Genomic DNA, 23041 nt, shown 5'->3' on the forward strand with positions numbered 1-23041 from the left:
ACTGTAGCAACACTGAGGAGGGGAAAGAGCTTATTTAACTGTATGTATTAGCCGGTGGGCTTTGCATATATACATATACATGCATTTTTATTTTGTTTGAGAGTGCAGCGAAACCCGATCTCTTTGTCCCTTTGAGATCAGCAGAAGATCCAAGTGGATTAAGCCAGTAGCGGCTGAAGAGGATTTATCTTCTCTTTTGTGTTATATCCCCCCCCTCCATTGATTTTATTGTCTGGATTTTCGACGCCTGATTTCTCCTGTGAAGACCTGGCTCTGACCTGCTTTGGCTTTGGTGTTTTAAGTTTATATTTCCCCCCCAAAATTTTGGATTAGGCCATTAAGAGGCTGAAGAGTTGCGGGACTTGGCTTCTTTTTTACAGGTATCGTGGTGGATTAGGCCAGTGAGTGGCTGAAGACGAAAGGGAAACTAACTAGTAGAACAATAGACAAAACTATATCTGTGTATTGTATTGTTTGAGTGGTAGATGGAAAAGTACTGAGAGGGGAGAAGAGGGAAAATTAGCTCCACCCGGTGGGCAGAAAATTATTGCATGATTATTTGGAAAGTATATTGGAAGTGTATTAGAGCGCCATCTGGGGGTTAGCCCAGTATTGCATGCATTTACAATTTTGGTATCAGAGCTCCACCTGGTGGACATTGGGGTATTACATCTCTTTAAATTTGTAATATTTGAAACAGGAGCGCCACCCAGAGGATAAAATTATAATTTCAGATATAATTTGAGGAAAATGGCAGGAAAAGAGAGTAAAGATGGGAAAAAGGGATCGGCAACACCATCAGAGAGAAGAGGATCAAAGCAAGAAGAAGTCAAAGATCTGGACGTTTTATGGCAGAAAATCAAAGATGAATTAAGACAAAATGAGAAACGCATGGAAAAGAAGCTAGGGGAAGTACAGGATAATCTAGATAAAAAATTTGAAAAGGTGGAAGGGGCAGTGGGGGACCTCACAACAAAAATAAAGGATTTAACAGTGAGATCCAAAGTAACTGATGAAGCGGTGAAGAAAAATCAGAAAGAAATTAGAGATGTCAAGAAACAATCGGATAAGGTGAAAGAAAAAGTTGATAAATTAGATAAGGCCCACGAACAGATGTTGGATAATTTGGCAATGATGGAAATGAAACAAAAACAATTAAATCTGAAATTAAGAGGTATACCAGAGGAACAAGATGAGGACATTAAAGCAAAAATCACCGCAGAACTAGCGAAATGGATGGAGAAAACAGATGAAGAAGTGAGTAACTCCATTGTCACTGCATTTAGGATCAGAGCAAAATCGGCCAAAGCCAGAGCAAGAAAAGCACCAGGAGACTGCTTGGTGATCTTCAATTCAATGGAAATGAAGAATGAGATTCTGAGATTAAGTTTTACTAACAAGTTAATTATCGGAGGAAGACCCATAATCGTCTTTAAAGAAATACCGGGAAGGTTCCTTCGCAAACGGGACGCGTATAAATCAATGGTGTCTTTACTGAGGAAGAACGGAGTACAACATAAGTGGGAATATCCCGAAGGAATAATGTTCTACTACAAAGAGAAGAAACACATACTGACGAGTATGTCAGACATCGGGAAATTTCTAAGGAAATACGAGAAGTTCCTGGGGCCGTTGGAACCAAGTCTAGCAATTTTGGCTGCAGAGACGGAAGAAGAAGAAGAAGACGTTAGACCAAGGAAGAAAAAAGAGAAAAAAAGAGAAGAAGAGGAAGAAGATAAAGAAGAAGGAGAATCGGGGGAAGAATCTAAACCAGAGGAGGAGGAGGAAGAGGATAAAGATAGTAATAAAATACCCATCCAAGACTAAACTAGATCTTGTAACAGAATTTGAACATGGCACTCAAGGTGTTGTCATGGAATGTAAATGGACTAAATGATAAGAAGAAAAGAAACAAGATTGAACATATTTTGAAGAAAAGGAGTTTGGATGTGATTTGTTTGCAAGAAACTCATGTAGCGAAGAAGCACAGTCATATTTTAATTAATAAAGGATTAGGAAAAGAGTTTATAAATTCAATTGCTAATAAAAAGAGAGGAGTAGTCTTTTATGTGAAAGAGAAATTGGATCCGAAATTGATCTCGAGGGACGAGGAGGGAAGAGTGATCGTTGTGCAGATAACATTTTATGGAGAAAAAATGTTTTTGGTTGGAATTTACGCACCGAATGAAAATAAGGCAGAATTTTTTAAGAAGTTGGAGGAAGACCTAATGGAATACATGGATCAAAAGATTATCTTGTTAGGTGACTTTAATGGAGTGGCGATACCTGAATTGGACAGAACAAAAAAGAGGAAGTATGATGGAAAATTACCTAAATCGTTCTTTGAACTTACGGAAAATCTGGGGCTAGTAGATGTATGGAGAGTGAAACACCCGACGACGAAACAATTTACCTTTTTTTCAGAACCAAATCAAAGTTCGGGAAGAATTGATCATATGTGGATTTCTAAAGAATTAGTACCCAGGACAACAAGAAGTGAAATAACGCCACGAACATTGTCGGACCACAATCCAGTATTTTTGGAAATGAGAGGGAAAGAACAGAATTCCTTTAGATGGAGAATGAATGAAGAAGTGTTGGAAAATAAAGAAACTGCTGAAAAAGCAAAAGAAATCTTGAAGGATTATTTCCACTGGAATTTGCATAAAGAAACTGGAATAGATATAGTATGGGACGCAAGCAAAGCAGTAATGAGAGGCTATTTAATACAAAAAAACAGTCATTTAAAGAGAAATAAAGAAAAGAAGAAAGAAGAAATTCTGAGACACCTCATGGAGAATGAGAAGAGGCTGATCGACAAACCGTACGATCAGCAAATTAAGAACAATATAAAGATGTTGCAAACACAATTCTCCATGTTGGTGAATCAGGAAATAGAGTGGAAGATAAAGCAGATGAAACAAAAGAATTTTGAATCGGCAAATAAAACAGGGAAATGGTTGGCCTGGCAATTGAGGAAAAGACAAAATCAAAATATAATAAATAAAATTAAAGTTCGGGAAGAAATAATTGAAGATCCAAAAGAAATTAGAAGGGCCTTTCAAAATTATTATAAAAGTCTTTATAGTAAAGGAAAAGAAGATGCTAGAAAGATAAATGAATATCTGGAGAAATATAAGTTAAAACAAATTATGGAAAAAGAGAAGAATAAATTGAATGCCTCAATAACTGCACAAGAAATCCTGAATGCGATAAAGAAGATGAAGCAAGGAAAAGCACCAGGACCGGATGGACTATCGGCAAAATATTATAAAGTACTGAATGGACAGTTGACCCCTGTATTAGTGGAAGTAATGAATAATATACTTCAAGGAGGAAAGACCCCAAACACATGGAAAGAAGCTTATATAACTCTGATACCGAAGCAAGGTTCAGATGGTTTAGATGTAAAAAATTATAGGCCAATTTCGTTATTGAATAATGATTATAAGCTTTTTGCAGATATAATGGCAACAAGATTGAAAGAAATTTTGAAGGATTTGATTCATAAAGACCAAGCAGGTTTTCTACCTAACCGACAATTAAAAGATAATGTAAGACATATTATAGATGTGATAGAATTTTTGGAGGTTAGAATAGATAAACCTGCGGCGTTGATGTTCATTGATGCAGAGAAAGCTTTTGATAATATATCTTGGCATTTTATGAAAAAGAACCTTGAAAAGATGAAGGTAGGGGGATGTTTCCTGAATGGGATCGAAGCAATATATTCGGAACAAAGAGCAAAATTGATAGTAAATAATGTTTTGACAGATGAATTTGAAATTACAAAGGGGACCAGACAGGGCTGCCCATTGTCTCCGTTACTGTTCATCACGGTCCTGGAAGTGCTACTAAATAGAATTAGAGAAAAACAATCCATCAAAGGAATCAAATTAGGTGCGAAAGAATTCAAACTGAAAGCATTTGCAGATGATGTAGTTGTAACATTAGAGAACCCCAAAGAAAGTGTTGCTGAAGTGATAGAAGTGATTGAAGAATTTGGACAATTGGCAGGATTTAAAATGAATAAACAAAAGACGAAAATGATGATAAAAAATTTTGGTAAAGAAGAGAAGGAAGATTTGCAGCAAAGACATGGTATCGCGATCGTAAAAAAGGTACAATACCTTGGAATATGGATGACAACCAAAAATATAAATCTGTTTAATGACAATTATGAATTGGTATGGAAAGAAATAAAGAAAGATTTAGAGATATGGAATAGGAGGAAGCTGTCATTCCTTGGTAGAATTGCAGCTGTAAAGATGAACGTATTGCCCAAAATGTTATTCTTGTTTCAAACAATACCTATCATAAAGGGGACAAGACAATTCAAAGAATGGCAAAAAGATTTACAAAGATTTGTTTGGCAGGGGAAGAAACCAAGAATAAAATATAAAATATTGGTAGACAAGACAGAAAGAGGCGGATTCTCCATGCCAGACTTGAAATTATACTTTGAAGCGTCATGTCTCTGTTGGATAAAAGAATGGATAACATTGGAAAATACGGACTTGTTGGACTTGGAGGGATTTGACAACAGAGCAGGTTGGCATTCATATCTATGGTATGATAAGAAAAAAACCCATAAAGGATTTACGAACCATGTTATAAGAAGATCGTTATTTGAAGTATGGGAAAGAAATAAAGCCTTGTTAGAGACCAAGACGCCATGGTGGATCTCACCAATGGAAGTGATCATAGTGAAAAAAGTGAATATGGAAGGCGAGAGACCAACATATGAAAATTTTCTAAGACAATCGGAACAAGGTTGGAAATTGAAACCATATGAAGAGGTTAAAGTATATTTGACGAGTTGGCTGCAATATCATCAAATTAATGATGTATTTGTGAAAGATAAAAAAATTGGTTTTGAGGAGAGAAGGTCCAAATTTCAAACAGAGTTGCTAGGGGGCAGAATAAAATTGTTGTCCAAAATGTATAATCTGCTGGTAGAGTGGTATACTAAAGATGAGTTGACGAAAGAGGTAATGATAAAATGGGCTAAGGATTTTGGGCATAATATTGAATATGATGCGTGGTTGAAATTATGGAACCAAACAATAAAATTTACAGCATGTACTGCTTTGAAAGAGAATGTCTGGAAGATGATGTATAGATGGCATTTAACTCCAGTGAAATTAGCAAAAATGTATAGAATGAGTAATAGAATGTGCTGGAAATGTAATGAAAAGGAAGGGGACTTTTATCATATGTGGTGGAAATGTGAAAAGGTTAAAGGATATTGGGAAATGATATATAACGAACTGAAAAAGATATTTAAGTATACCTTTCCCAAAAGACCAGAGGCCTTTCTGTTAGGACTGATAGGCCAAGAGATAACTAGGGAGGACAGTACCCTTTTTTTGTACGCGACAACCGCGGCGAGGACATTATTAGCCCAGAAATGGAAGACCCAGGACTTACCGACAATTGGAGACTGGCAGACAAAGATGATCGAATATGCAGAACTAGCGAGACTGACTAGCGGGATTCGAAACCAGAGGGAGACAAGGTTTCTAAGGGATTGGAGTAAATTTGTGGATTATATGGAAACGAACTGTAAAGGTTTAAAGACACTTGCAGGCGTGAAATAAATCCTACGAATTGACTTTAAAGATTAGATAAAAAGGAACTGCGAGATAAGAACTGATTAGAAAACCTTTTGAGGGGAGGGAGGGAAGTCAAGCTCGGCGGAGCATGTTTTTTGGGATGTATGTATTTTTGAATGTTTGTTTGTTTATTTGTTTGTTTTGTATAATGTTTTAAATGTGTTTATTTTGGAAAATTTAATAAATAATTATTAAAAAAAAAAAAAAAAAAAAACAAACTAGATTTAATGAACACTCACATCAGAGTCCTTTCGATTCTTATAGTCTTTTAAATTTATCTTCTGTTTTAATACTTTTTAGCTTTCCAAAATGTTTTACAGATTCTAAATGATTGTACCCCACCCTACTTATGTTGGTCTATGACCATAATAAAGATTTGATTGATTGATTGATTGATTGATTGATAGATATTGTGTTTTCAATTCTTTTTTTGGTGGCTGATTGGTGGCATATAAATATTATTATTATTATTATTATTATTATTATTATTATTATTATTGTTATTATTATTATAGCATTGCTTATTGGCACATGTGTCAGATATTTAATGCACGGTCATATCTCCAATAGCATTCTTTAGTCTAAATAACTTGATCACTTTTAATGCACGCTCTTGTCGCAAACAGGCAAAACTCATTCGTGTGCAGCTATGCTCTTGAGTGATCCAGGATTCTACCCTCGTAAGAAAGAAGAGACAAGGTTTTTGTCTCAGTTCCCTATTTGATTATACCACTGTGGAACGTGCTACTGCCACCCTCGTAGTCACAACAGAAATAAACTGCTTCATCTGCAGCCTCGATGTTAGAGATAGTTAATGTGCCAGAGCGAGAACCGGTGAACCGAACTGGGACCCCTTCTCCCCGGGTGCTGGATCCATACCACAGAAAACGGGGAGGCTGTCCAGGTTTCTGTTGATACCAGTGAATATCATCCCACCTGCTACCACCATTTCTAGAGCAGGAGAGTGTAGCAGTTTGGCCCAGAGACACCGACTGGGAAGCAGGCTGAGTCAAACTGGGTTGTGAAGTGACACCTGTCATAAAGATAAAGAAAGGAACCATGGCTTTGGTACATTTCCTATGCATTCAAATATCACAGAAGCTTTATCTCCCTCTGGTAGATGCATCGTAAAAGAGTTTTGATGTTGCCCTACGTGATGTGAGTCCTCCACGCTCTTACCTGTGCAGTAGCTGAGAAGGGACAGGAAAAGCAGAGGCCAGGCCATGGTAAGACTCTTTAGAGTATGACTTCCCTTTAGAAAAAGATCTAGTTGGGATCTTCTTCCCCCTCTCTGAAATCCCCCAGAAATACCAATTGTCTCCTTCACGCAGATTGGTTGTACACTCATTGGTTCTGCAAGAGTTTCTTTATCTACTTGCTTCCCTCTGTGAAAAGCCAATGATCACAGGAGAAATTTGCATAATGATGTTGAGGGCAGTCCTTACTCTGGCCAAGATAAAAATTAGGGGGTCATAGTGTTACCAAGTACAGCCATACCTCAGCTCCCAAACATCTTGGGAGTCGAATGTTCTGGCGCCTGAATGATCGAAAACCAGAAGTGAGTGTTCCTGTTTTTGAACGTTCTTTTGGAAGCCAAATGTTTGATGGGGCTTCCATGGCTTCCGATTGGCTGCAGGAGCTTCTTGCAGCCAATCAGAAGCTGTGCTTTGGAAGTCAAATGTTTCAGAAGTCAAACGGGCTTCTGGAATGGATTCTGTTTGACTTCTGAGGTACAACTCTATATGCCTTAAGGGCAGATGATGCCCAGGGTTCAACACAGTAGAATGAGCAGGAAGTTCCCTAAATGTACCAGTTTTGAAGTGAAGCAAAACCCACTGCCTAGTCCATTAAGTCCACAGGTGATTTTTTTTCAGTACTCTGGGTGGTGGACATAGTTCAGAGAGAGCCCATCTGGATCATTTTCTGGATAATGGGGGGGGGGGCTGGCTGAGGTGAAAGTGGGTGGAGCAACATCTGATGATGTTACCTTTGTAGCATAGGCTGGTTTCTATGCTCTCACACCCCTCTCTTGGCAATTCTGACAATCTAGAAGTGTGAGCCAGTGTGGTGTAGTGGTTAAGAGCGGTAGACACGTAATCTGGTGAACCGGATTCGCATCTCCACTCCTCCACATGCAGCTGCTGGGTGACCTTGGGCTAGTCACACTTCTCTGAAGTCTCTCAGCCCCGGCCACCTGACAGAGTGTTTGTTGTGGGGGAGGAAGGGAAAGGAGAATGTTAGCCGCTTTGAGACTCCTCCTTCTTGTAAGAATTCAAAGACACAATCCAGATGGCCGTAAACACCCATGGAGGCCACATAGCAGAGGTGATGAGTGATGTGGCCTGGGGAGAGGGGTGTGTCTTAAGAAAGTCATTATCTGTAGATACCCTGAAGGATCATATAGAAAGGCCTGGACACAGAGATGCAAAGAGGTAAAGGGGAAGTTCCTTCATATGTGGTGGTCTTGTAAAAGGGAAAAATAGTATTGGGAAATGATCCAAAATGAATTGAAAAAAATGTTTAAAAGTACTCCCCCCCCCAAAAAAAAACAACAACCCAGAGTCCTTTCTGTTGGGGATAATTCAGACTGAAATTCCCAGGTGTCAAAAAAGGTTATTTACTGTATGTAAGCCATTACTGCGGTCCGTGTTTTGTTAGCCCAAAAATGGGAAACAAGCGAACTCCCAACCAAAGAAGAATGGCAACTTAAGTTGACAGAATATGCACAACTTGCAGACTTAAACACATAGAATAAGAGAACAAGAAGAACATATGTTTAGAGAAGACTGGAACACATTTATTGGATATATGGGAAATAATCGTGTACAGCTGAAAACGCTGGCAGCATTAAGATAAATTCAACAGTGTAAATAAGCTTTGAAGGATGCAAAATGGAATACTGAATAGTATAGTTTTTTGTAAAAATATGCATAGATTTATGATATGTAAAATGAACCAAGGAAAGAGAAGAACGGAAGTCATTGCTATTTCAAGGATGTAAAAAAGAGTATTTAAAATGGGAAAACATAAAATTTAATAAAAATTACATACAAAAGAAAAAGGCCTGGACTTTCCCCCCAGTTGTGGGAATACACAAAGCTTTCCGCAGCTTGAATGGTGGGTTAACTGGATGAGAGTGAGGTTGCACTGGCTTCTGTTGTGTGCACATAGAAGTTATGGTTTGATTTCTGTGCATGAATGAGTAGGGAAGACGGGGCAGTTGGCGGTGGAAACATGAGCAGATACGTCCTTCCTGAGCATGTCCTGCTTCATTTGCTTCACAGGTGCAGGTGGTGTGCGGGTTTTCTGTTAAATTCTATGAGATATGGGGAAGTTTGTCCATCTTTCAGGCCAAAAGTAGACAACCAACATTTTACCTACAAGATTTGAGAAAATGTGCTTGGGGTGGGGAGAGGACAAAGCCCCACTCATTAATCAGAGCTGAATTCAGACGTGCAAGTTCTGCAGCGGTCTACGTCAGGTGGAAATGTAAATTCACATCGCCGGAAGTGAAGTTGAGCAAAGAATTTCCAGGAGCCCAGTTTTTTCTGCAGCACCCTCCTTGAAACATTTTCAGGTTGACCATTTTGTATCTGATAGCTTGTGAATGTTGTATTTGCATGAACTGCAAAACCTCATTCAAATGGTGGTGTCAGGGACTGGACTGAAGAGGAGGAGGAGTGGTGGGGGGTCTCCCCTCCCCCTTCTCCTGTAGCTTCCAGAGAGAAGGACAGCAGTCCTGATTTACAGCAGGGCTTGGAGGGAGATAAGAGCTCAGAGATAGGCAAACAGCAGAGCTATGCAGAGTTAGGAGAAGGGGGAGGGAAGGCAGAGCAGCTAGCTGACATGTCACTGGACAGCATAACAGACCCCCCCCCCTTCTCCCAAAATGCGGCGTTCACTAAGGGTGCAAGAACAAAGAGCACAGAGACAATTGTCCAAGGACAGATGCCGTAGGAACAGGTGTTGTTGCTAGAGGGGGGAGGAGGAGTAGCTCAGTGCGAGCAACTCCATTATGGAGGAATGACCGGAATTCTTTGTCTTTACTGTGATGACTGAATAAATCACACATAAGAACTGGTTTGACAGGCCAGGGGGCTTGTACCGTGTTTCCCCTATTTTAAGACGTAGTCATTATATAAGCCATAGCAGGATTTTAAGCGTTTAGGAAATATAAGCCATACCCCGAAAATAAGCCATACCTCCGAGGAGCAAGACCGCTGAGTGCCCCAGCCAGCCAGCGGGACCCAGCACGCTGGCCGCGGCAAGAGTATAGAAATAAGAAGTAAAGCAGAGAAAGAAGTCACAGCGAAGAGGGGTGTCCGGCAAGCGGCGTGGGCTGCCGCCGAGCAGGGGCGTCGAGGGGGAGGCAAGGGTGTGCGCGGATCCTCGGGGCCCCGCAGGCAGAGCTCAGTGCCGGACCTTGCGCTGGACTCCTGAGGGGGGGGGAGGCGAGAGTCGACTGCTTTTCAGCAGATGCTGCCGCGCGAAGCAGCTTTCCATGTCTCGGGAGGGAGTTGCGGGCGAAGAGGCGAACAATGTGAGGCTCAAGGTGGGCGAGACGGAGGAGCGGAGAACAAAAAGTCTGGGCAGCAGGCGGCTGCACGCACCATGGCCTCGAGCGCAGGCTGGGGAAGAGGAGGCGAAGGAGGCGCGCTCAGTGCTGTGGGGGCTGAGGCATGGTGCAGTGCCCCGAGCCTCTGGGAGCCGGCAAGAGCAGGAGGCGGCTTGCCAGGTCGGCATCCAGCAGTGCGTGCGGAGCACCCCGAGCCTCTGAGAGTCAGCAGGATGAGGAGGAGGCTTGCCGGGTCGTCGCCCAGCAGCGCGCGCGGAGCGCCCCGAGCCTCCGGCAGCCAGCAGCAGCAACAACAATCCCAGAGGCTCGGGGCGCTCCGCGCGCGCTGCTGGGCGACGACCCGGCAAGCCTCCTCCTCGTCCTGCTGGCTCTCAGAGGCTCGGGGTGCTCCGCGCGCCCGAGCCAGCAACCTGGCCTCTCTTTTTTTGCCTGCCCGAGGCGGCCTGCCGCCCCGCTACCGGAACTGGCAGCTGCAGAGCGGAGCGCTCCGCAGCGCCAGGCGGAGCGCAGCGGCCTGGCCTTTTTCTTTTCTTTTTTGCCTGCCGCCCCGCCACCGGAACCGGCAGCTGCAAAGAGGAGCGCTCCGCAGCGCCAAGCGCTCGGAGCGCCCTGCAGCGCTGGGCAGAGCGCAGCGGCCTGGCCTCTTTGGTTTTGGGTTTTTTTTGCCTGCCGCCCTGCCACCGGACCGGAACCGGCAGCTGCAGAGAGGAGCGCTCCACAGCGCCGGACGAAGCACTGAGCCAGCGGCCTGCTGCCTTGATGCCTGGAACCAGCTGCTGCTGCAGCGCCGCACAGAGCGCCCAGCAGCACCCCAGCCAGCTGCCTGGCCCCTCCGAGGAGGCCTTAAGGTACAAGACATTCCCTGAAAATAAGACACCGTGTGTTTTTTTGAGTAAAAAAAAGAATAAGATGGTGTCTTAAAAAGGGGGAAACACGGTAATTACAGTTTTGACAAGGTCATCCCAAAATTGTGGACCTCTGCTCAGGGCTGTCTTAAGCATATGTGTCTCCGGGGTGCAAAGATCTGCCCAGCATCCCCCGCTTCAGGTTGCCGAGTCCCAGGTGCGCAGGAGGGCAGAGCTGGTCGGCCGGCTGCCTCAGCATCTCGCTCGCTCAGTCGCCCCTGAACTCGTGGCACAGAGCGGCCCGCAGCAGAAGAGCCCACTGCGGCGCTCCAACCGGTGGGTGGGCTCTTCCCCGGACTCAACTCTCAGGCCCCGGACTTTCACCATGGAGCCCCTGAGAGCCTGGTGCCCGGGTGCCCCTCACCCCTAGCGCCTATGGGTAAGACGGCCCTGCCTCTGCTTAATGGTGGGATGTGTCAGATATTGTATGTGAGGTCATTTGTCTAAAAGCATCCATCTATTTAAATACAGTGGTGCCTCGCAAGACGAATTTAATTCGTTCCGCGAGTCGCTTCATATAGCATAAAAATCGTTTTGTGAAGCGGCTCCCATAGGAACGCATTGAAGTGCGGTTTTCCATAGGGTGCCTGCCTCACAAGCCGGGGGGAAAAATATTTGTCTTGCGAGGCACCCTATGGGACGAAAAAAATTCATCTTTTTTTTTTAATGTAAGACTTTATTGTTTAAAATAATACAAAGTAGAACATATGCATGATATAAATACAACGATAATTTTCTCCTCATCGTATCTCATACAAAAAAGATAAGTACAAAAAAACTAAATGCATAATTCAAAATAAATTCTTCTTCGCAATGTGAACCGTATACCATCTTTATGTTACATCCTATTTCTTCCCTCTTAGACACTTCCCGTCCTTCCAATGTTACAATTTCAAATTCTTTGTTTCCTCGGGTCTTCGTTATAGTTTTCTTCCTTTCTTCTCTATTTTTCCTTAATCTCATTTTAATATCACAAACGTTATTCTATATCTGCCAATACGGAATTATTAGGATAATACACTTTTAGATATTTTTTGTAGACGTTCCACTCTTTGGATACTTTTTGTGTTGATGATTCTCTTACTGAGTCAGTACGTTTAGCCAGTTGTACGTATTCTAGCATGAGTGTTTGCCATTCCAATACAGTGGGTAGGATCTCACTCTTCCACTTTCTTGCCACTAGTACCCTGGCCGCAGTTAATGCATACAGCAGTAAGAATTTTGTTTCTTTTGGAGTTTCTGGTGGTAGTATGTTTAATAAGAATATTTCCGGCCTTTTTTTTATTGGTTGTTTAAATAGTTTTTTGATTTCTTCATATATATTATTCCAATATCTTTTAATTTCCTGGCAGGTCCACCACATGTGGTAATATGTTCCAATTTCTTTTTTACAACGCCAGCATTGGGGACTTGGTCCTCCATACATTTTTGCAAGTTTTTTGGGAGTAAAGTGCCACCTATAGAATACTTTCATATTGTTCTCCTGCAGACTATAGCATGCTGTGAATTTCATATTATCAGCCCACATTTTCTCCCATTGTTCTATTTGTATGTTGTGGCCGATGTCTTGGGCCCACTTAATCATCACAGCTTTAGTCTGCTCCTCCTTTGTTTCCCACTCCAGGAGGTAATCATATACCAAGGAAATATTCTTCTTTTTAATCCTGATTAAATTTGTTTCAAATTTTGACGTTTCAGTTGCCAATCCTTCCTTTATGTCCATTTTAAATTTTTGATTTAATTGAAAATATTGAAACCAATCCATTAAATATTTTTTGATTTCCTCGTGCTCTTTCAACACTAATTTTCCTTCTTTGATTTCTAATACATCTCTATATGTTGGCCAATCATTTCTCATATTTCTTCTTTTCACCGCTATTGCTTCTAGCGGTGATGTCCAGAGTGGAATTTTTGGTTCTAATATTCCTTTGTATTTGGTCCAAATATTAAACAAAGATTTCCTTACTATATGATTTACAAAAACCCTGTGTGCTTTGATTTTCCCGTATATTAGATAGGAGTGCCATCCAAACCTCGCATCGTGACCTTCAAGATCTAAAATATCTGTTCTTTCTTGCCATTCCACACAAATCTTGCTATCTCCCTTTTCCACTCTTTGAAGCATTTAGATCCTCCTAATATTGGGATGGCTTAAAATAAGAACATCATTTTTGGCAAGATGTTCATCTTAACTGCCGATATTCTCCCCCATAGCGATAAGTGCAGTTTGTTCCACATTTCCATATTTCTTTTTATCTCCTTCCATATTCGGTTATAATTGTCTTCATATAAATTTAAGTTATTATTTTATATCCAAATTCCTAGATATTTTCCTTTGTTTGTTATTTCTAATCCTGTTTTTTCCTGTAGTTTCTTTTTCTCTTCCTGTCTTAAGTTTTTGGTTATCATTTTTGTTTTTTGAAGATTTATTTTCATTCCCATTAGTTTTCCAAAATTTACAACTGTTTCCATCACCGCTGGTATACTCTGTTGGGGGTCCTGAGTTGTTACGATCAGGTCGTCGGCAAACGCTTTTAGCTTGTACACCCTTTCCCCGACTCTTATTCCTTTTATAGTTTCTTTATTTCTAATTTCCTGTAGAAGGGGCTCTAACGCTAGAATAAAGAGTAAGGGTGATACTGGACAGCCCTGCCTTGTTCCTTTACCAATTTTGATTTTCTCTGTCACATTACCATTAACCAGTAATCTCGCTGATTGTTTACTATATATGGCTCCTATTCCCTTTCTAAACTTTTCCCCGATGTTCATTATTTCTAGTTGTTTCTTTATGTACTGCCACGAGACATTATCAAATGCCTTTTCTGCATCCAGGAGTAATAATGCTGCTTCTCTTTCGTTGTTAACTTCCAGAAATTCTATTATGTCCACGATGTTTCTTGTGTTGTCTGTTATTAATCTTCCTGGAAGGAACCCTGCTTGATCTGGGTGTATAACCTCCTGTAAGGCCTCCTTTAATCTGTTGGCAAGTATATTTGCAAAAATTTTGTAATCGCAGTTAAGAAGCGAGATTGGTCTGAAGTTTGACATCAGTTCCAAATCTCCTCCTTGCTTGGGGATAAGAGTAATATACGCCTCTGACCAAGAGTCAGGCATGGTGCCACTTTCTAAGATTTTATTCATAATTTCCTTGAGCGGTGTTATCAATATTTCTGCCAGTTTTTTGTAATATTCTGATGGTAGACCATCGGGGCCCAGTGATTTACCTGTTTTTAATTTCTGTATTGCTCTCATTATTTCAGTTTCCAATATTGGGTTGTTTAATTTTTGTAGTTTCTCCTCTCTTATGTCAGGTATTTTATGTTGTTCTAGATATTTTCCTTCATCTTGAGAAGCGCGCCATAGGAAACTTCGTCTTGCGAGTCTCCATTGAAATCTCAAAAAGCTTTCGTCTTGCGAGTTTTTCGTCTTGTGAGGCATTCGTCTAGCGAGGTACCACTGTAACTTGATATTCTTGCCAAAAAGAAATGAAGTTCATTTGGAGCAAACTCAGCTCTTGCCTAATTCTGGTTTCTTTGCTTTATGGGGAAGGCGAGAGAAGCTTTTTGTCTTAGTTCCCCATCAGATGGTACCACAGTGGAACTTCGCACTACCGGTGCCTTCCCATGCAAAACAGTGATAAACTGCCTCGTCTTCAGCTTGGATGTTGGATATGGTTAGATAGCCGGTATCCTCAGAGGGAGAAGCGGTGAACCGATCTGGGACCCCGTCTCCCCTGGTGCTGGGGCCATACCACAGAAAACTAGGAGCCTGGCCAGGTTTCTGTTGACACCAGCCAAAGGTCTGCCAGCTCCCCTTATTCTTAGAGCAGGAGAGGGTCGCAGTTTGACCCAGGGACACAGACTGGGATCCTGGCTGAGTCAATGCTGGCTGTGAAACGACACCTTCGTAAAAAAAGAGAAAAAGAAATGTATGATTCTTAATCCTTTCTGTTCTCAAATATCACCTGAACTTTAAGGCACTACATAAATAAACATTACAGATATGCTTCCCACCCCCCACCCTCATTTAGGCCAACTTAAGATTACTTCTTTTTATGTTTACCTAAACAGTAACTCAGAAGAGCCAGGAAAAACAGAGTCCAGGCCATGGTGAGCTCTCTAAAGCAAGGTGACTTTCTGAAGGTTAACAGGCAACTGTTGGGGTCCTGAGTCTTTCCTTTGTTAAAACTTCCTGGAGCTGGGGAAGGATCCTTTCATGCAAATCCAGGCGGTGCTCACTGGCTCTGTTAGAAAGCCTTGTCTGGAATAAATGATGCAATAAGCAAAACACAATGGCACTGATTTGGATAAAGGAGACGTCTGCTTTTCAAATTGAGGAAGGTTCTTGTCTTGTGAACTTGAGGCGACACTAGGTCAATTTACCACAAGGAAGCATGGTTGGGACTGTAGTTCAAGGGATGAGGGGTGATGTGTGGATGCTGAGGATGCCACCCCTGCATCTCAAATTTATTTTTTTTAAAAATCAAGCAGCACATGACAACAAAGAAGAAGTTTGGATTTGATATCCCGCTTTATCACTACCCTAAGGAGTCTCAAAGCGGCTAACAATCTCCTTTTCCCCTTCCTCCCCCACAACAAACACTCTGTGAGGTGAGTGAGGCTGAGAGACTTCAAAGATTTGCACCTGAGACTCTGCAGTCAGAATAACAATACTGGATTAAAATGTCATTAAACCTTGGTTTTGATGTTTGTGATGAGGTTAGTTGGCGTGTCCAGCAAATGTTGCCCTATATATTCTAGTGCATTCCCCTATCAATTTCCTTCTGGGCAAAGTCGAATTTTGAGTAGGAGCTGGCTTCCTCGAAATCAACCTGAATTGTGCAGCTTCAATTTGCTGGTACGTGACTGAATCTCACCTGAAAACAATGGCAAGCTGGAATTGCATAGCTGCCAAGTTTTCCCTTTTCTCGCGAGGAAGCCTATTCAGCATAAGGGGAAATCCCTTAAAATAAGGGATAACTTGGCAGCTATGGAATTGCCTTGAATGGAGAAATAGTTGGAGCTGCTATAAGGCAGATTCCCATAAAGAAAGGGCTTTTTCTCAGTTCTGAACAAAGTGAATGATACAATGTTGGGCAGAAACAACTGGCCATTATAGTCTCAATAGAATTAAAAAAAATGCAAACCTATTTAAAGGTAAAGGTAAAGGGACCCCTGACTATTAGGTCCAGTCGTGACCGACTCTGGGGTTGCGGCGCTCATCTCACGTTATTGGCCAAGGGAGCCGGCGTACAGCTTCCAGGTCATGTGGCCAGCTTGACAAAGCCGCTTCTGGCAAACCAGAGCAGCGCACGGAAACACCGTTTACCTTCCCGCTGTAGCGGTTCCTATTTATCTACTTGCACTTTGACGTGCTTTCGAACTGCTAGGTTGGCAGGAGCTGGGACCGAGCAACGGGAGCTCACCCCGTCGTGGGGATTCGTACTGCCGACCTTCTGATCGGCAAGCCCTAGGCTCAGTGGTTTAACCCACAGCGCCACCCGGGTCCCAAATATATATATTCTTAACAAAATATGTGGTTTGCAACAATCATACATAAAGCCATATAGCACAGAGGAGCCAACATGAATAGAATGGGGTCGAGGAAAGGGCAGGTAAGCCAACTGACATAATCGATCACAAGACCATATGAATGGCAACGCCCATCAACTCAGTGGGGGCTACCCCCTCAAATATTCCAGAAAGGTTTTTGTTTGTTTTTCCATTACCAGGATGGTGTGTCCTCTTTCCCTCCATTTCAAAAGGAAATGGAGGGCACAATGGAAATGGAGTTGCCCTGCAATGATGCCCTGCAATGATTCTTCACTCTGGGGAAGGGAAGAAGCGCATAGGTTTTTGTCTCAGTTCCCCATTAGATTGTACCACCGTGGAACTTATCACTGCCAGTGCGCTCCCAGGCACAACAATAATAAACGGCCTCATCTTCAGCCTGGGTGTTGGAGATGGTTAAATAGCCAGTGTTCCCAGAGACAGAACCAGTGAACCAATCTGGAATCCCTTCTCCCCTGTCGCTGATGTGATAGAGCACAAAGCGAGGAGCCTGTCCAGGTTTCTGTTGATACCAATAAAAGTTGCTCCAGCTTCCACCACTACTTTTCGAGCAGGAGAATTTAACGCTTTGCCCCAAGGACATCGATTGTGAGGCAGGCTGAGTCAACGTTTGCTGTGAAAGGACACCTTTGCAAGAAGGAAGAAAAAAGATAAACCCATGAATCATTTTCTGCATTTTCTAATATCATAGAAGTCAGCTTTTGCTTCTTCTTCTTCTTTTGGTCCATGATAAATGGACCAAAATATCGCTGGTCTCATAGAGCACAAAGCGAGGAGCCTGTACAGGTTTCTCTTGATACCAGTGAAATCGCTCCACTAATTTGGGGACACAGACTTTGAGAGTGGCTGTGAAGTGACGCCTTTATAAACTGAAAAAAGGGACAGCATTATCCTTCATTCTTTTACTCTCCTGTATTAGAGAAGTGATATATTTCTTTGTAAAATATCAAAAATAATATTTGCTTTGTCTCTTACACATGCAGAAATTACTCCCCCCTTACCTGAATAGCAATTGAAAAGACCCAAGAAAAGCAGAGCCCAGGCCATGATGAATTCTCCAAAACAGTGGGGCTTCCAGGAGCTAACAGGGAACTGGCCGAGACCTCCCCCTTCCCTTTCTTAAATCCCCCAGTGCTGGAAATTCATGCAAATCCATTCCTGTACTCATTGGCTCTTCTAGAACTGCATGCCTCTACTGATAATGAAAATGTGCAGTAACAAAACTAAATGCAAGGTAAATGATTTGTATTAAGGAGGTGCCGAAAAAAGTATGGAGAATGACTCTTGTTTTGCCCGGGATGAACATAAGGCAAGAGCAAGATAATTCATGGCAATCAATTCATCTGGGTGCCAGAAATCAGGGGAAGAGGGGTGAAGAAAGATGATAGCTTTGTGGGGAAAGAAACAATTTGCATGTGGAAGGCTGTTAAAAAATGGAACAAGTATCAAATGATACGAAAACCTTTGCAGGCAGAATAGCAGTACTGGACCAGGTTTTGCTGTTTATTGAACTTTATTTTTAAAAAATAAGTAAATATTTATTTGGTTTTTCAAATTAAAGTTTTACCATTTATTGAACTTTCCTCCTGATTGTGTTTGCAAGGCTGTATTGGCTACTGATTGAGCATTTCATTCTGATTTGTTTGCAAGGAAGGCAGATGATCATACCTGCCAAGTCCCGGACTGGAGAATCCAGGACCGGCAGGCGCGTGAAACCAGAAGTTGCGTAGACTATGGGCACCAAAAATGGCCAACGACAACACCAGAAGTCGCGTCTATGCATGTCCGAAAGTGCGTAGACGCAACTTCCGGTGTCGCTCTGCCTATCTATGGGCACCAAAAATGGGCGCCGCCGACACTGGAAGTCGTGTCTACGCACTTCCGGACATGCGTAGACGTGACTTTTGACACCGACGCCAGCCATTTTCGGTGCTCAAAGATGGGCAAAGCAGGGGGGGGGGAATGGCAGCCGACAGGAGAATATAAGGGGGGGAAACGGGAGACGAAGAGATACAGGGGACCGCCGGGAAACGGTATAAAAAACAGGGGTTTCCCGGGGATAACGGGGTACTTGGCAGCTATGCAGATGATGTTGTGTCTAGCATAGGTTACCCTATACTTTCTAGTGTATTTCCCCATCACTTCCCTTTCATTAAAAAAAACTAGTTTGGGTTGGGGTTGGGAGTTGGAAGCAGCTTTGTAGCAGAAGCCCCCAATTTTAATTGCAGAAGCAGAATTTGCTGATAGGTGATTAAATGACACCCAAAGGAAACACAGGCTGAAAGGCCCCTAAAGAGCTACCTTTGAAGGGGACTCAGAAACAACACCTAATCCAGAATGAGGCAGCTAGACTGGTGACAGAGACCATATAACACCAGTCCTAAAAGATTTTCATTCCCAGTATATTGCCACACACAATTCAAAGTGCTACGGTAGTGCTGACCTTTAAAGCCCTAAACGTCCTCAGCCCAGTATACCTGAAGGAGCGTCTCCACCCCATCGTTCAGCCCGGACACTGAGATCTAGCGCCAAGGGCCTTCTGGCAGTTCCCTCCCTACAAGAAGTGAAGCTACAGGGAAGCAGGCAGAGGGCCTTCTTGGTACTGGCACCCACCCTGTGGAACACCCTCCCATCAGATGTCAAGGAAATAAACAACTACCTGAGTTTTGGAAGACATCTGAAGGCAGCCCTGTTTAGGTAGGTTTTTAATGTTTGATGTTTTATTGTGCTTTTAATTTTTGTTGGGAGCTGGCCAGAGTGGCTGGGGAAACCCAGAGAGATGGGTGGGGTATAAATAATACATTGTTGTTACAATGAAATAAGGTTGCATTGACTCTATCAGGTAAACACTTAGAGCTGACTGCTTGTTTGGTCTTTATATATGAATGTGTAGGAGAAACCAAGGGTGGGGACCTTACAAATATATAATAATATAATAATAATAATAATTTATTATTTATACCCGGCCCATCTGGCTGGGTTTCCCCAGCCACTCTGGGCAGCTTCCAACAGATATATTAAAATACACTAATTTCTTAAAGATTAAAAGCTTCCCTAAATATATGTACAGTGGACACTCCGGATATGAATTTTATTCGTCCCAGGGGTCCGTGCGCACCCCAAAAATTTCATAAGAAGAGGCGCCGCTTCTGTGCACGCATGCAGCATGATAGAGCGCTTCTGCGCATGCACGCGTGGCGAATTCCGAAAATATACACTTGCGGGTTTGCTGCGTTCGCAACCCAAAAGTTACGTTACGCGAAGGTAACGTAACCAGAGGGTCCACTGTACTGAACATATGCATTGTGTGACGGTGCACAGTCTCTATGAAAGCAGAATTTCATCAAATACGTGAAAACTGGTGCAACTTCTCCCCCTACAGGCTAAATGTAGAAGAGCAGCTCGCACAGAAGCTGCGAGGACCAACATTTTACGTCCTTTCGGAGAGAGCCAGATGAAGGCAAGCAGAATAGGACTTTGCTTCCTAAAGGGACACATAGCACCTTCAGGACCATAGGAGTTGGTGAGTCAGGGCCTTGCTCTACATTACACACTAGGGTTTTAGATAGGGGTCTTTCCCACGCATCCCTGAAGAATCTCAGAAACTGAACCTGGAACCTTCTGCAAGCAAAGCAGGTGTTCTACCACTAAGCTATGGCCTCTCTCCAGGGCAGAGGCACCCTAGAATTCAAGTTTCCCCAGATCACAATTCACAAACAAAGCCTTTTGCTTAAGGAAAAACAGCAAGGGTGGGCTTGGTAGGGGAGGGGGACTCGAACTCCTGTTTTGCCTTCAGTAGTGTTCTAAGAAAACTGCTCCCCTTTCCTTTATGGGGTATTTCAGAGCCCGTATATAGTCCTTAAGTGGGTTCCCTATTGGTAGGAGAAAATAACAGAGGCCAACCGGGGTATATTGAGAAGCAAATGGGCTAGCAAGCCTGATCTTTATTCAAGGAACTGTTGCAACAGGGTCCCCACGCACCACATACAGGAGGGAGGAGAACCCCGAACAATGATGCACAAGCCCATATATAGACTTTTGAAATTGCCCACCCTGTAGCCCAAGACCACCCCCAATAACATCATACATACATCACAGAAGGAGGCGGTCTCCAGTAGTAATTTGAGAGTGTTGCTTCTCTCCTGTCTGCCAGGATACCTGATAATGCCTTGCTTGATTGCATTTTCTGGGTAGCTTGGCCATTCCTTTGAGATGATAAATACTTTAGTTCTTGAATCTCTTACAGATATTGATAGTTTGCTCAGCTTAACAGATACTTGCCAGACTGTATTCGAAAAGGGAGGTGTAAGCCCCTCCAGTCCAAGCTTTTCCCATTTCCTTCCTCCTTGCAGAGAAATGTTTGAGGTCAATTCGGAAGAGTCAGCATGGCTTCAGGATTGCTCTCCTGTACTATTTCAGACATGTGGTTTATATACAGTGGTGCCTAGAGTTATGAATTTAATCCGTTCCGAAGGCACCTTCGTAGGTCGAAAAATTCGTAAGTCAAAAAGCGCCATTGGAAACGCGATTTCCCTTAGGAATGCATGGGAAACGGAAAAATCCGTAAGTCAAAGCAACCCCATCTAAAAATTCGTGAGTCGAAAAAACCCTATCTAAAACCGCCGTGGTTTCCATTCGGATGTCGAGAAATTCGTAGGCGTGCAGCCATTTACCCCATTTGTAAGTCGAAAAATTTGGTTGTTCGTAAGTCGAGGTACCACTGTACTTATGTATGTGTTTGTCTTGTAGATTTATGAACATTTGAGACCTTAGAATTCTTCTAACATTAGGAAGGTCAGACAAAATTTGTGGGCCCTTGTTTCTCAGTCAGGTGTGTCAGATATTTAAGGGACGATCCTTTCTCTAACCGAATCCACCTGCTTAACTTTCTTGCCAAAAACAAAAGTCACCCATGACCAGTTATTCTCTTCAGTGATTCTGGTTTCCTCTGCCTAAGCAGGAAGAGGGGAGGTTTTTGTCTCGGTTCCCCGTCAAATTGTACCACCGTGGTACATGTCAATGTTGAACTCCCAGGCACAACAGAAATAAACTGCATCATCTTCAGCCTGGAAGTTAGAGATGGTTAGATAGCCATTGTTCCCAGAGGAAGAGCCCGTGAATCACTCTGAGATCCCTCTTCCCCTTGGACTGTCGCTGTAGATCACAAAACGAGGAGGCTGTCCGGGTTTCTTTTGATACCAGTAAAATGGGTTCCACCTCCCACTACTTTTAGAGCAGGAGAGTGTAGCTGTTTGGCCCAGGAACACAGACTGGGACGGCGCCTGAGTCAAAGTTGGCTGTGAAATGATACCTATGGAAAGAGAAAAGGACCCTTGGTGTCTTGTTTCCTTCAGTTTCACCAAAGCTTTCTTTTCTTTTCTTTCTTCCTGTGATAAAATAATATTTCTCCCCCTCCCCCATTCTTTTATTTAAATTTTATACATTCTTTTTATTTTTATTTTGACAAAGTAATAATCATAAATAAATAAGAATAAAAATGTGCACCCCACCCCTGAGACCATTCCATTGTAACTATCCAGCCTCCCAAAATTTCAACAACTCTTGCGATGGTTTGACCCCTTTCCGTTTTAACAGTACAAATTCCACAAACACCCTCCATAGCTCCTCAAAATCATGTTGGCTGCATATTCCCCACCTTACCTTAATGGCACATATTAATTTATCTTTAATAGCTATCTCCCCAGGGCCGTCTTGAGCAGATCGCGCACCCTGGTGCTGAGGGGCGGAGATCGCTCCGCCGCCCTCCCCGCCCTCGCAGGGTACAATTGGTTTCCGCGCGGCTTTGCCGCGCGGCACCCTCCTTGCCAGGCCGGCGCCCAGCTTACCAGCCCCCCACACACACATGGTGCACTGCGCCACCGGGGGTCTACGTAAAGCCGGGCCTGTATCTCCCACACCTCTTTATACCATTCTACCATTTTATATTCTGCTTGCCCCTTCCACTTCCTGGCTATAATAATTTGTGCAGCTGTCATAAATTTGTGAGCAAGTCCTTCATAGCCTGTAACCTTCCACCCCATTGTAAATTGATAATAATGCTGCCTCTGGACTTTTGTCTCAGCTTTAACCCAGTGATTTCTGTTATCTCCTTAAACACCCTCTGCCACCTTCTTCCTCTTCCTCTTCCTCTTCTTCTTCTTCTTCTTCTTTACATATTTACACTCCCACCACATGTGAACATAATTCCCTGTTTCCTGGCAGCCCCTCCAACATAGCACTGAATATTCCTTGTTTATTTGATTTAATCTGACTGGTGTTAAATACTATCATATTTCTCAACCCATGATAAACACATATGTACTCTCTTAGGTCCACTTAAATCTATACCCCCCACATCCTTACCTGAACAGTCAT

At 42.8% G+C, this 23041-nt stretch overlaps 1 protein-coding gene across 1 annotated transcript; it reads right to left on the bottom strand.

Annotated features, from left to right (window-relative positions):
* Window positions 1-6331: 6331 nt before the first annotated feature.
* LOC132591369 (uncharacterized) lies at window positions 6332-17287 on the bottom strand. Its single transcript, XM_060269809.1, has 3 exons — window positions 16979-17287; window positions 6795-6998; window positions 6332-6648 (listed from the first exon to the last, which is right to left on the bottom strand). Exons 1-3 carry the CDS (start codon window positions 17247-17249, stop codon window positions 6332-6334), a joined length of 792 nt encoding a protein of 263 aa, XP_060125792.1. The 5' UTR covers window positions 17250-17287.
* Window positions 17288-23041: the final 5754 nt, after the last annotated feature.

The sequence above is a fragment of the Zootoca vivipara genome, chromosome 17 (assembly GCF_963506605.1).
Source record: "Zootoca vivipara chromosome 17, rZooViv1.1, whole genome shotgun sequence".
Classification (NCBI taxonomy): domain Eukaryota; kingdom Metazoa; phylum Chordata; class Lepidosauria; order Squamata; family Lacertidae; genus Zootoca; species Zootoca vivipara.

Bases quoted from the DNA above. Each gene is read 5' to 3' on its own strand.
- LOC132591369 (XM_060269809.1), bottom strand. From the start codon at position 17,249: ATGTCCTTGGGGCAAAGCGTTAAATTCTCCTGCTCGAAAAGTAGTGGT. The intron at 6,999-16,978 runs GTACAATCTAAT...CTTTTCACAGAG, and splicing joins CAGTGATAAGTTCCACGGTG to GGAAGCAAGTAGATAAAGAA. The intron at 6,649-6,794 runs GTAAGAGCGTGG...TCTTTATGACAG, and splicing joins CCTTCTCAGCTACTGCACAG to GTGTCACTTCACAACCCAGT.